This window comes from Pavona decussata, unplaced genomic scaffold (genome assembly GCF_977016875.1).
Source record: "Pavona decussata unplaced genomic scaffold, jaPavDecu1.1 SCAFFOLD_28, whole genome shotgun sequence".
In the NCBI taxonomy this organism is placed as follows: domain Eukaryota; kingdom Metazoa; phylum Cnidaria; class Anthozoa; order Scleractinia; family Agariciidae; genus Pavona; species Pavona decussata.
The window spans coordinates 633,304-645,745 of record NW_028145451.1 but is presented as its reverse complement, the minus strand read 5'-3'; the positions used below and the strand labels follow the sequence as shown (position 1 = coordinate 645,745).

General features: G+C 39.7%; 1 protein-coding gene across 2 annotated transcripts; it reads left to right on the top strand.

Annotated features, from left to right (window-relative positions):
* Positions 1 to 6,152: 6,152 nt before the first annotated feature.
* Positions 6,153 to 11,566, top strand: LOC146484960 (histamine H2 receptor-like). Of its 2 annotated transcripts, none has more exons than XR_014863477.1 (2): positions 6,153 to 8,897; positions 10,117 to 11,566. XR_014863477.1 is itself a non-coding variant. In XM_085103838.1 (2 exons), the coding sequence occupies exon 1, from the start codon at positions 7,454 to 7,456 to the stop codon at positions 8,633 to 8,635; it is 1,182 nt and encodes a 393-aa protein (XP_084959964.1). In that variant the 5' UTR covers positions 6,153 to 7,453; the 3' UTR covers positions 8,636 to 8,640; positions 10,117 to 11,566. The 2 variants fall into 2 exon arrangements, 1 of the variants encoding a protein (XP_084959964.1); XM_085103838.1 differs by having other exon boundaries at positions 6,153 to 8,640.
* Positions 11,567 to 12,442: the final 876 nt, after the last annotated feature.

Sequence of the window (12,442 nt, the reverse complement as noted above, 5' to 3'; positions counted from 1 at the left end):
ACCGTCGCGTCTCACAGCAGTTGTTCTTATTAATCAGTGATAAAGAACCCACACACTGTTCGAAAAGAGTAGGGGCCGTATTCCCCGGTGTGGTGGTGTATCTCTATCTCTGATTTCATCTGTCTTTCATGATATTCATGTGTTGGTTGGGTGGGTGGGTGAGATCAATATATGGACTGATAAGGGGGTGGGGAGGGGGTCGTCTTTACAAGCTAACGTCCGACCTCACCCCACAGAAGAATCTTAAACCGCCATGAGACTATGTGATATGCGCGGTATATTAATATTTTACCATTACCAAAAGGAGTTTATGAAGTTTCCTTCATAAACGTCCTTCGGGTGTTTTTTTTTTTTTGCTACTGTGTAACATATCTTCATTCTTTGTTCCAAAAAAAAAAAAAAAAGGTAGGCGACACCAGGCAGCATAGCGTAACGGAAGGTATACAACGAATGGTCAAAAAGGAAACTTTTCAACTTGACCGTACATGTTCCAACGCCATAAATTGATGGCATATAATAAAACCAAACAAACTTATCCATTAGGTGAACAGCGGCCACCAGTATACGTATGCCATCGCCTTTGTTTACCTGGGGACCGGCTTTTAGAGAGTTTTTAGATAGTAAGTAAGTAAAACCTTTATTTCAACAGGGTGGCACCTGACATTCAGCTCAAAGGCTGATATAAATAAATAGAATAGGAATAGGAATTTCAGTGGAATCCACGGAGTGGCTCTTCTCTCCACTGTTTCCAGGTCGAATTGGAATTTGGAAATGTTGGTTTTTGTGGAGGGAGGAAAACCGGAGTACCCGGAGAAAAACCCTCGGAACAGGGACAAGAACCAACAACAAACTCAACCCACACATGACGCCGAGACCGGGAATCGAACCCGGGCCACATTGGTGGGAGGCGAGTGCTCTAACCACTGCGCCATCCCTGCTCCATAGGATCCATAGAAGTCCTGCATTATTCACATAAAGAATTAAAATGACATCATTTAAGAAGCCTAAAATGTAATAAAATTACAAGAAAACATCACTGAAAAGTCATGATAAGAAAAATTGTCTTGCTCAGCGGCAGAAAGTCTGTATGCTTTCGGCATTTGCATTGTTTAACGGGAGTTCGTTAAAAATTGTCGCGCCACTAAAGGGAAAAGTCCCTCTCCCATAATTAAGTTTAACCTTCGGTAGAGATACCCTAAGACGCTGCCTTGTTGTGTAGTCATGAATGTTATTAAAATATGATAAAAGGTAGTTTGGAACTAACGAATGAAGACAGAGAAAAACAAGTTTAGCCTTGTGGTAGGAGCGTTTGTTAGAGAGAGTCGGCTAGTGCAAATACCCAATGCAATTACCTCAGAAGAGCGCATGTAATGTGTGATTATTCGGGCAGATCTAAAGTATTTTGTAGGCGCTGTAATCTGTCGATATAGGGGCGTTCAGTCATAGAATACCTATTTTAGAGAGGAAGGTCCTTAAAAGTTGTTAGGCGTTTGTCGATTGGGTCATGTACAGCACACGACATAAGCAGGCATATGTGCTTTTAGCTTCCTCTCCACCATCGCCTTCTCTCTTCCTCTCCTCGCCCACATGTATAAATGTCTTTTGAGGAATGGGAAGAGAAACCTGACAGAAGGATTGATTCTCAGTTCCGAGTTAAGTTTTCAAACACTTCTCAGTCATCAGTCAGTTTCTCTCCTAGATATACGGGGGAAAGGTGGGTTTCCTTTCAAATGCTATCAGGGGTAAGTATTTCTCCAAGCTTGCTAATTTCACGTTGCTCTCCATAATTAACCACATGTATCTCAGATGATTTTCCAAAAGGTGGCCACAAAGTGAAAAGACCCACATCTAGCAGTTGCCCCTTCCCTGATACTCACCGCTGGCTGGACTGCTGCTTCTGCTATCCCAGAATACACTGGACTGTGAGAGGCGGCCTGAGATTACTCTTTGACCCTAAAAAAAACCCCGACATGTTGTTTAAGGACCTCAAAAAGAAGTAACTTTGACTAGAGAAAGGGTGAAAAAATTCAGTCGGGACAACATAACCAGCCATTTTATTCTCCACCCCTCCCCACTCCCACTTTAGACTCCTGACCCCTCTAATGCCATCGGTCATAACGGCCAGTCCCTAGCCAGTGCGCTGGTGTATCAGGTGACGCCCCCCTTCTCAAGATCAACCCAGCGCAAGGCGTTGAAGTTCTTGGCTGCCTTCGAGCTGGAAACGTGTAGCCACTTTTTGGAAAATCAGTTCAGATATCACTAAGATATACATGTATATTTTAATAATTCTCAATATACCGGCATAACAAAAAAAAAAATATAAATATATTAAAAAATAAAACAGAAAGAAAAAGAAAAAGGAGAGTGGGGAGAAAAATACGAAATACGAAAGTGTAAGTGAACCCTAGGTAAAAAACAAAGTAAAATTTTAGTTAACCGAGATAAAGAATATTCTTTGATTGCTATGGTTTAAAAGGCGGCTGACAATATGGACGACATGATTCATTTAATAGCTCTCGATAAGATAAACTGTTCAGTAATGATAAGTTGGAAGTTGGAGTTGGTTATGTCACTTTATTATATAGCTGAACTAGTCCGCGATGAAAAGGTCCGAATTTTCCCATACGGACAGCTAAGATAGACCGCTAGCGTTAAGTGTTTAGTGGTTAGTGTTCAGCTTGACAACACAAAGCAAAAACTGTATTTTTAAAACTTTATATAGCAGGAACTGTCGGTTTAAATCGTGATGTCGGAGTTTTACTCCGAGAGCACTGACGAAGGAACGAAAGCAAACTCTGAAAACAACAAACTCGACGAAGAAAGCAAAGAAACAGGGGCACCCAATGGGAGTCTTCTCTCAGATCCTTTGAAACGCTATTTTAGGCTATCTGGAGTGCCTTTAAAGCTCTGTAGATTCATTTAAAGCTGCGCTATAATATTTTTAGCTGCTCGGTCATTCTAGGGGAACTTGAGTCTTTTCGAAATTACTAGGGCATTTTTGTCCATTTGCCAAAAAACTTAGGTCTTATTTCCTTTCCGAAAATCTTAGCTGTCCTTTTTTTGGTATCCGAAACAACATTTTTATCAATCCGAAAACACTAGGCCTTAAATTTCCCAGATCACGAAAGTTCGAGGCGAAATTTTTTTTTAGAAAATTGTAGGGGATTAAGGGCCTTCCGAACAGATAATTTACCGAAACGATCGGTTGGGTGCCCCTGAAGAAAACTGCCTCTGAGTATAGCAACTTCATTGAGCAACAGCAGGCCAGAAGCACTACAGCGAAAACCAAATGTGACCTTAAAAAAAATATGGGAAAAATTTTGCCACCAGCGGAAAGAGTTCAGAAAGCTTGAGGCAATACCCTGGGTCGAACTTAATCTGCTGTTCTGCGCTTTCTTTAAAGATGGAAGAAAGAAAAATGGCGACGAAAACGAACCTGGAACTCTAACTTGCCTTCAACGAAGTATCCACGGGTTACAAGACAATCTCATACAAGGTGACGAATTCAAGCTATTCCGAGGAGTCCTCAGTGCAAAAAGAAAACGGGTTGTCGTGGAGAGAGCAAAGGGCAATCGTCCAAAAGCAAGCCGAGAAGTCACCGCTGTTGAAGAAGACAAGCTCTTTGGCGAAGGAGAATTTGGCGACTACAACCCGGTTGCACAGTTTGGTGGCTCCTGGCCTTAAATTTTGGTTTTGAAACTGATCCAGACACAGGCAATGAAATGCTGGTCTGGAAAGCTGAGAGAGGCTCGAAGACGCGCTAGGGGCAGGACAAAGCAAACGGCCACGGAGCATTTTATCCTACTGCTCAATGCAAGCTACTGACAACGAACGATGTCCAGTCAAATATTATAAGCTGTTCAGAAGTCACAGGCCCATCGAGATGAATCAACCAGAGGCACCATTCTACTTGGCCGTAAAACATCAAAGAGAGGTTACTGATGCAGTGTGGTACAAGAAAAATCCGCTTGGAAAGAATGAAATCAGGAAGCTACTCACCAAGGCTGCCGGCCCGAAATGCTGGTTTGCCAGGACGAGTTACCAATCACTAGCTCTGTTCGAAAGACCTGCATTTCACGATTGCTGGATTCAGATGTTCCTAAAAATTATGTGGACCAACGAAATCTGAAGTGACGTAGATATCGAAATCTGAAAAGCTTGGATTCATACAAATCAGTTGCCATTTCATTCAGCATCAACGAAGAATGACGTTAGTTGTCAGTCGCTCAACAACCACAAGCGAGCAAGTTTATGGACCTCGCCATATAAACAAAAAAAGAGCTCGACGAATATTTTTCCAATAGGGTTCTATAACATATATGTACATCAAAGGAAAATAGCCTTATTTTTTTAAATCAGTTTTCCAAACAGTCCGGTTTCATAAGTGTTTGCGTTTTTTAAAATCTTTTTAGCGTTTAATTGGGCGGGGGGGGGGGGGGGGGGGTTTGGGGTGTGTTAGTTTACTCCCTTACAAGCCCTCCACGTGCCACTCTGCAGGGCCGTGATTTTGTGACTCCTTTTCTAGAGTGAGACATCCATATTCGAGGCGTTTTCTAGAACGGGGCCAATACTGCAAAAGCACAGAAGCTTCAAAATGAACAGCTGCGATTTTAACAATTCACTATGACTTGATATAGAGCAAAATTAACTATAGTATTTTAGATGTATCGGTAGAACAAACCAAACAATGATTTTGAATTCTTAAAACGAGGATTTCAGATTTCGCAAAGTTCTAGAGCGACTTGTTTATGAAGAAAATGGCCTATTCAACTGCAGAAAGGGATATCATTTTGAACGCAAAACCCTTCTAAAACGCGGTCCAAAATTTGAAAGCCTTGGAGACACATACCCACTCATAACCTACTCAAGTACCTTCCGGAGTTCAAAGCCCGAAAAATCATGAAAAAAAAAAGGACACCAGTGTGGATATAGCCTTAATCTCGATATGAAACGTTTCTCCAACTTACCCTGTTACAAATCTTCTTTTCCAATGTTTATACATTGTAACGAAAATGCACGCTACCGAAGAGTCTATAGAGAACTCAAAGTAACCAAAAAAAAAAAAAAAAAAAAAAGAAAAAGAAAAAATATATAATAAATTCAAGGTTGTTTACGGTAAGGATGGGTGCACGTGAGAAATGATAAAAGTTGTGTGATTATTGCGTTCGTAGGAAGAATAAAATCAATTTCTGTAGGTGCTAGCGGGACCACAGCGTCGGCGTAAATGAGGTTTGGATGCCGGCGTCTTTGTCAGTTGATGCTTAGAATAAAAGGTACGTAATGGACGTGGCGTGAAAGTGTTCGAGAACCATTGCGATATAGAGGACGTTACTTTCCACCCACTACTGACAGAAACATATATTGCTCGACGTGTAGCCTGATCGTAGCTCGTGCTGTGCCAGGTGTTTTTAAGTTTCTCGCTCTCAAGCCTGCTAAAACTCTAATGATGTTGTAAAAAAAAAAAAAAAGAAAGGCCACAAATACAACCTGAACATAACACATTAACAGTACCATAGTGGAGTACTGCTCAAGAGTCCTCATTCGAATTTTTCCACTTAAGGATTCTATCCACACATTCAAAAAACTAGGACCTCCTTGTGCAGCATCATAAACAACACCACAGTACTGTTCAATAGCTTCCCTACGACTTGTCACACAGAGACAAAGAAGTTTGAAAGCAAATTACACATTCGAAGGTTTCACCTTAGGGGGGAAAGAGTGAAAACAAATTCATATCGATAACCAAAAAAATTATATAATTTAAAATTTGTGTTGCCGCGGTTTAGGGTTAAAATTAACAAAAGATTGTACAAAGAATTTTCAATAAAGAGGTTGCTTCGTTTCACGTTTCATCCTTTGTATTTTGAAATGAATTTTGACGGCTTTTTTGGTATGGTTGCACGCAAAGTTTTTATCTTATAATGCATTTAATTTCTACTTATTGGTTGAAACCAGTCAACATGCCTCACATGTTCGTTCTAATTTTTTTTGCGTTGAAATTGACAGAATCTATCTTTTTAGCTCACAAAATATACAGTAACACCTTCTTTGTATTTCTATCGGTCGTGGCAGTTACATGTAGCATCTTACACCGAAAACCTTATTAGGGAATCTTTGAATTAATAAATTTTATGTATGTATGAATTCCCTAGTTCAATTACTTTTGTGAAGTCCCGCACTTTTCAAGCTGCGTGTACAAGAGATACTGATCTTGCCGGAATGAAAAGCTCCCGAATCAGTTTGAAAAATATGTTAGGAGACATTGAGGCTGAAAAGCGGATGGATTTTTAATTGAAAAATAAAAACATTCACACTTATGGCAATAACGGCGCGAATTTTCAAGCAAAAAAACGATAAACTTATAAAAGCTTTGTCACTTCGATAATACTTGTCTTCGTTTTATTTGCCTTAACACTTATGACAGGAAGCCCGGAAACGTTCAGAAAAATAAAAAGCAAAACTATATGAATATTGACAAACGACTAGAAAATATTGGAAACTGAATCTAAGCTTTCGTCGCTTCTCGCAGAACATCTCTTTACAACGGAAAAAATGTTGGTAATATGGCATTTCGTTGATTGTTGTTTCCCAATGCTTTTTGGGGTTTCTAACACCGAGATAAGGGTGTTTGCTGCGATTTTGAAAATATCCGGTGAAATTGCAAAGTTAAATTAATTGGTCACACTTCAAACGACTCGCCGCGAACATGAGAGTAGGAGGGTTTTATTTCCGCGAACGACAAACCAAAACAAGATCGATGAAACCCTCTTTAAAGCACGTATGCTGACTCCTTTGCAAGGCTTTCAGAATCTCAGCTGGATTCACTAAGGGTATAAAGCTTTTTTTTCAAACAAAACTAATAAATTCAGGACATGTATTAAAAGCTATTTCAGTAGCGATTTATATACGTCACAGAAAGTTTGTATGCTTTTCTTTTTTCAAGCTTTTTCAAGGTGATACTTCATAATCACCACACAGTAAAAAAATCGTCTTACAACTAAAATTGAGTTGTTTGAAAGAAAGCAGGATCGACAACCCCTATCTTTCGGTTTTTGATTTTGGTGGGAATTGAGTTCGATCTAACACCTGATTTTTCCGGCTTAGCAGGTATATTCAAATTGCTCGCTGTTGGCTTTTGCGACGAATTTTGCTATTATCACCTTACCGTAAGGTATAAACTCGATTGGATATTTGATACAATAGCGTTTACTAAAAGTGGTACAAAACAAACAGAAAAACTCTTCTGAATAAGGTTGGTGTTTGTAAAGTTTAGAGCTAATTAGCATTCTCGCTACTTAAATACAAGTTGACATTTGCAAGTACAACTGCTATGGTATAATCAATTATAAATGAACGCCGCAGGACATTAAGTTGTGGCTGTAAAGGAATAAGCGTTGCGATTAGAACACGAAGCAACGTTCAAACGACAAGAGAGTTATACTTCTCTAGAAAGATGGTCTTGTGTAACGGAAGTGTGGCGGATAACACGAATGAAACGGAAAATTGCAGCTTTCAGCAGCGGTCGACGAGTTCTTTGTGCAGCCGTGGCTTCTACTGGCCGGTTCACTCCCCTTTAATTTTGTTTTTGCTGTTTATTCTCGCCGCAAACGGTGTCGAAATTGTTTTGATGCTTTTTAAAGAACCTTTAAGGACGGTCAGTAACAGATTCTTGGTTTCTCTGGCCGTTTCGGATCTGCTTTTCGGTGTAATTGGAATCCCCTTATTTCTTGTTTGTTCCATAAAAAGATCTGTCTTGGGCTGCGTCTTCTCCGCGCTGATCACACGGTTCACCGCCATCTCCTCGGTGTTTCATCTCTTTCTCATAGCCTGTGACCGTTACACTTTGATTGTCTATTCCATGAAGTACCAAACACTTTTCACGAAACTGCGAGCTGCTGTTTTCATCACGCTGATCTGGTCCCTGGCGCTCGTTTCGTCCTTTATTCAAATGGCCTGGTACGAAGCGAACAACAACTTTGTGAAACTTAAAGAAGGAGGAATGTACATGGACAAAGTTTATTTCCTTTTTGTGATTGTGGTATTCTTGTTTTTTCCCTTACTGTCAATGCTGTTCATGTACAGCCATATTTTAACAATTTCTCTCCGACACATTCTCGCTGTGCGCCGACGTAAGAGGAATCTCGACCAGCCAGTGGCTTCCATTGCGCATGACCTGCGGGGGACATTCATTTTATTGACCATGATGCTTATCTTCATTGGGTGTTGGCTTCCTTTTTTTCTCCTTATGCTTCAAGATCATATCTCGGAGAAATTTTTTGTCATCCGTCCAGGATGGAGCCTGTGCGTAATCCTGTACCTGCGATTTCTCCCTCCGTTGACAAACGCCGTTCTATGCGCCTTTTGTAAACAAGATTTTCGTCGTGCCTGGAGCAGCTTCTTTCAACAGCAGCGGTGTCCGATCCATGTTAACTTCCATTCCCTGGCGTCAGTTTCAGGAACACGTGAGAGGACAGTTTCCACGGCGGCTAATGATATAACAGCCACAGATAAAACAAACAACGCTCAAAATAGCACTGGTTCATTGAACAGAATTCCTGTTGGGGTACAACCTTCACCGGCTGTTAGGAGTAAAATCCCGGGGGCTAAATTTTACAAAAAAGATCTTCACGTTTAGTTTCGGTAACGAATTTGTTTTCTTTTTGTTTTCAACTGAAAGTCTTTTTTTAATCACCAGTAAGAAATTAATTTTTAAAGCAATTACCTGCCTCAACACATGCTGTGGATTAAAAGAATTACGAACGAGAGAGAAACTTTTAATTTAAACGCACTGAATAAGGAAAAATATATCATGAATGGATGTGCGGCTATAACTTAGTCGAAACTTAGCGGAGGCAGTCATATGTTTGGCTTTTTTAAAAGTTTAGTCTGGCATGACGGTAAGTACGTGAAGTAAGTAAGTAAATACGTAAGTAATTTTATTTTAAGTGAAATTCCACTTAGCTTAAAGTAAAGTAAAATATAAAAGTATAGTAAAATACTAACTAAATTACATATCTGCACACGAATTGAACTTTAATCTTTAAACCAAAAATTCTAAAACTCTTAAATTTTTAAATCCTTTGTGACGATCCTTTTAATTTTTAAAAATTGTCTTGTGCCAACCATGGCTCTTGTTGCTTCCGGTAACACATTCCAAGTTCATGCGGCGAAATACCGAAAAGATCCTAGCCCGTGTTTAGTCACGGTACTATTTACTTTAGGCAAAGCGAGCAAATTTGTGATTTTTACATTGAGCGAAATTTCTTATTGTGGAAGGTGCTTTATCTTGGGAACATTTATGGATTGTATTCATTTATCGACGGTGTCGTTGTTTTTCCTTCCTAAGAACACTGACCGTCGCTACTCGGAGGTTGAACGTTAAATACCACATTTTCTTTCATGATACTTACGTGGCGGCCTATAAATAAACTGAATCCAACCCGAATAAAAATGATCCAAATCGAGGGCAGAGGCAGGTGCTCCTTTCAAAAAAACCACATGGTATGTGCAAACGTTGAGAAGCATGTACTTTCTACACAGTTTCCCGCACTATCGCCGATCGTTGCCTATTTAAATTTGTTACAACTAATAACATTTGAACACAATCCAGTGACAAACTGTAAGGCTGACTCGCAATCTGATTGGCTGCGAGATGAAAATTTCCAAACTCGCAAAACAATCAGCAAAAGATAAACCACTTTCACGGAATTTCGTTGTTGATTAGATCGGTCATCGTTTTATCCTGAGCAATAAGACGGACTGCACTCGGTTTGTGTCGACTTTCATGATTGGCTCGTGGCTTTGTCGTTCGCCAGCTATACTTCAAGTTTGGCGTCTAATTATTGATTACACAGTTCATGGTGAAACATATGAACCTTCCTGGCATCTTCCACTTAACACGTGTTCGGAGCAATGTAACGTTGATGGATAATTGCGTTTACAACAAACGCGGACGACAGAAATAGTCACGTGATCATCATTTTCCCGCCACTTTACACGTTTGTCGTTTCAAAATTAAACAACAACAACAAAAAAAAAAACATGACTAACTCAATATCACAAATGGGTAGAGAAAGTAAGTAAGAGAAAGCTTAGGCTGCGATTTTTTTTTTTCAGGAAAAAGGAGTACATACTATTGAGTGACGGAAAAACTTCTCAAGGAAAAGGAACCAAAAATAGCCGATAACGGTCAGGAAGCTGATTTTTCTCAGGGTTTTGCTTTTAGAGAGTTAATGTTAAGTTAAGGAAGACATGGCTTCATACTACATGTCAAAGGGAACACGGTATAGCTTGGCGTTTACACTCCGACGCGTATAACACGCTGCTGATTCTTTCTATTATACAGAGAAAGGCGAAGGAGAACTAACCCCTCTCCTTGTTTGCTAAATATTGTGAATTAAAACCTACGGCTTCTTTTGAAAAGTGTTGTTAATAGCAGTGCCTCAAAATGTTTTGGCCCTTCAGTAAAGGCAAATGGACCCCGGCTAAACCTATTAACAAACCAGTGATTTTTGTCGTTACTTTTCCCCTGAATTAAAAAAAAAATCTATATAAATATATATTAAAATAACACGGCTGTGAGCACCGCAAGAGACTAGCCTAGCTGTGCTGTTTAACAATACTCTTACATATAAAATCATTACGCACTTGAAGGCGGCAAAGTGCTTTGAATGTATAACGAATAAACAATATTTAAAAATATGCTCAGACAAGTTGCCATATAATTGTTGTAGTTCCGCTCTTTTAAGAATGGTACATAGAATAATAATGTTTAAAAAGTCCTGCTGTATCACTGATTTATTTACGATATTTAGACGGAAACGTCCCCTATGTTCATTTTTAAGACAATTCGCTTAATGAATACGCCTTCTGACAAGTTGAAAGTAGTGATCCATTTTTTTTTCTAAAGCATCTCAGCGTTCGCGAATCCTAAATCCTTGAACCTGATTGGTTTACGGCGTGGGATCCAGCGGTGTATGGAATTCCCCATCCCAAATCCACGCACGGACCGCTCCCAGTTTTAGAGCTAGCGACTTGGCAGGTGAACCCACGTTCAGCTAGCAAAACTGTTTCATTTATTGCCCAAAGATGGCACTACGGACGCCTTGCCTTAACCATTAATGGTTTTTAAGTGGACGGAGATACAAAAGGGCGAGCTTAAAAGCTTTGCTTATTCTGAAAAAGGCGAGTAGTCATTCGATTTTTATTGTAAAGTTGTACTATGCATGACGGATTGTTATTTAACCGCTAATTGATCGTGAATTTGCAACGAATTTAATTACAAGTTTGGTACTTTTCAGTCCATCACTTCCTTCCATTTTCAGTTCCCTTAGCTATTAAGATTCCCTGAAACAATAACCACTAGCTTGAAATTTATCGTTCAGACAGATTTACACAAATTTTCAGTTTGTTGTTGCTGCTGGAGAGGGTTTGCGAACTAGACTGTATTTTTAACCCTATGATTAGTTGATGTTTATCAGTATAACCCATTTCACCAACATTTTGCATGTAAGAGGTTTTAAAACGGTCTGAAAGATCTCAAGATGATCTTTCGTTCAAAGAAAACCCCACGAAAAAATATTATTCCTTCTCAGAGTTATAAGAATTATAACACGAAGACGATTTTTTGCATATTAATTACTTAGTTGAGCGTTGACAAAGTCCTGTCACGCGGAATTACCAAGGAAAAAAATACATACCAATGGCGCGTGTGCCCAGTTACAATAGTGCAGATAACCATTTCTTCTTGGAGGTTTACCGCGTTTAACCTTATCCTCCATGCTGATTTCCAGCGAAGAGGCCAAATGACTCCCATCGTAACTAAAAGGACGTGAATAACTGAATTAGAGGCTGTCGATGTATAAAAATATCGTCGTGGTAGGGTTTGCAATCGACAATTTTGGTTCTGATGTAAAAAAATTAGGATCAAAAGTGCAACGCAGACTTTTTGTTACCCAGCTTATGCCATTTATTCAAGCATTTTGTCCTTCGTGTCGACATCAGTCGTTGAACTTGCATCGTTTTCAACCTTGGTGTTTCCTTTGTCGATGTCCGCTCGTGCGTTTGCGACTCTGGTTCGCTTTCTTCGATCGAGCCTTTGGCATCTTTATTGACCTGGACGTAATTTAAAAAGACAAGTCACCAGCGTATTTCAATTGCTGCATCGACTGTTTAATGGCATATGAGTTCAATCAAAGCATAATCTCGTATTTACTTACCTCAGAATTGTTCCTTCGGATGTGCGAAGAGTGGTGGATCGGGCTGAGTTATTTTTCTCCGTCGAGGCCGGGAAGTTTACGCCTGTTTCTTGTTACCCATCATAGTCCCATTGTTAGAGAAAGTTGATTCCTCTGCGGTATGGCCCTGGGTGTTATAATTCCGGAAATAATCTCATTACACTGGAAGGCAGCGAACATTTCTATTTTCCCTGTTTTTCGAAAGT

What these genes read in the sequence shown, in the direction of transcription:
- LOC146484960 (XM_085103838.1), top strand. Translation starts at nt 7,454, where the DNA reads ATGGTCTTGTGTAACGGAAGTGTGGCGGATAACACGAATGAAACGGAA.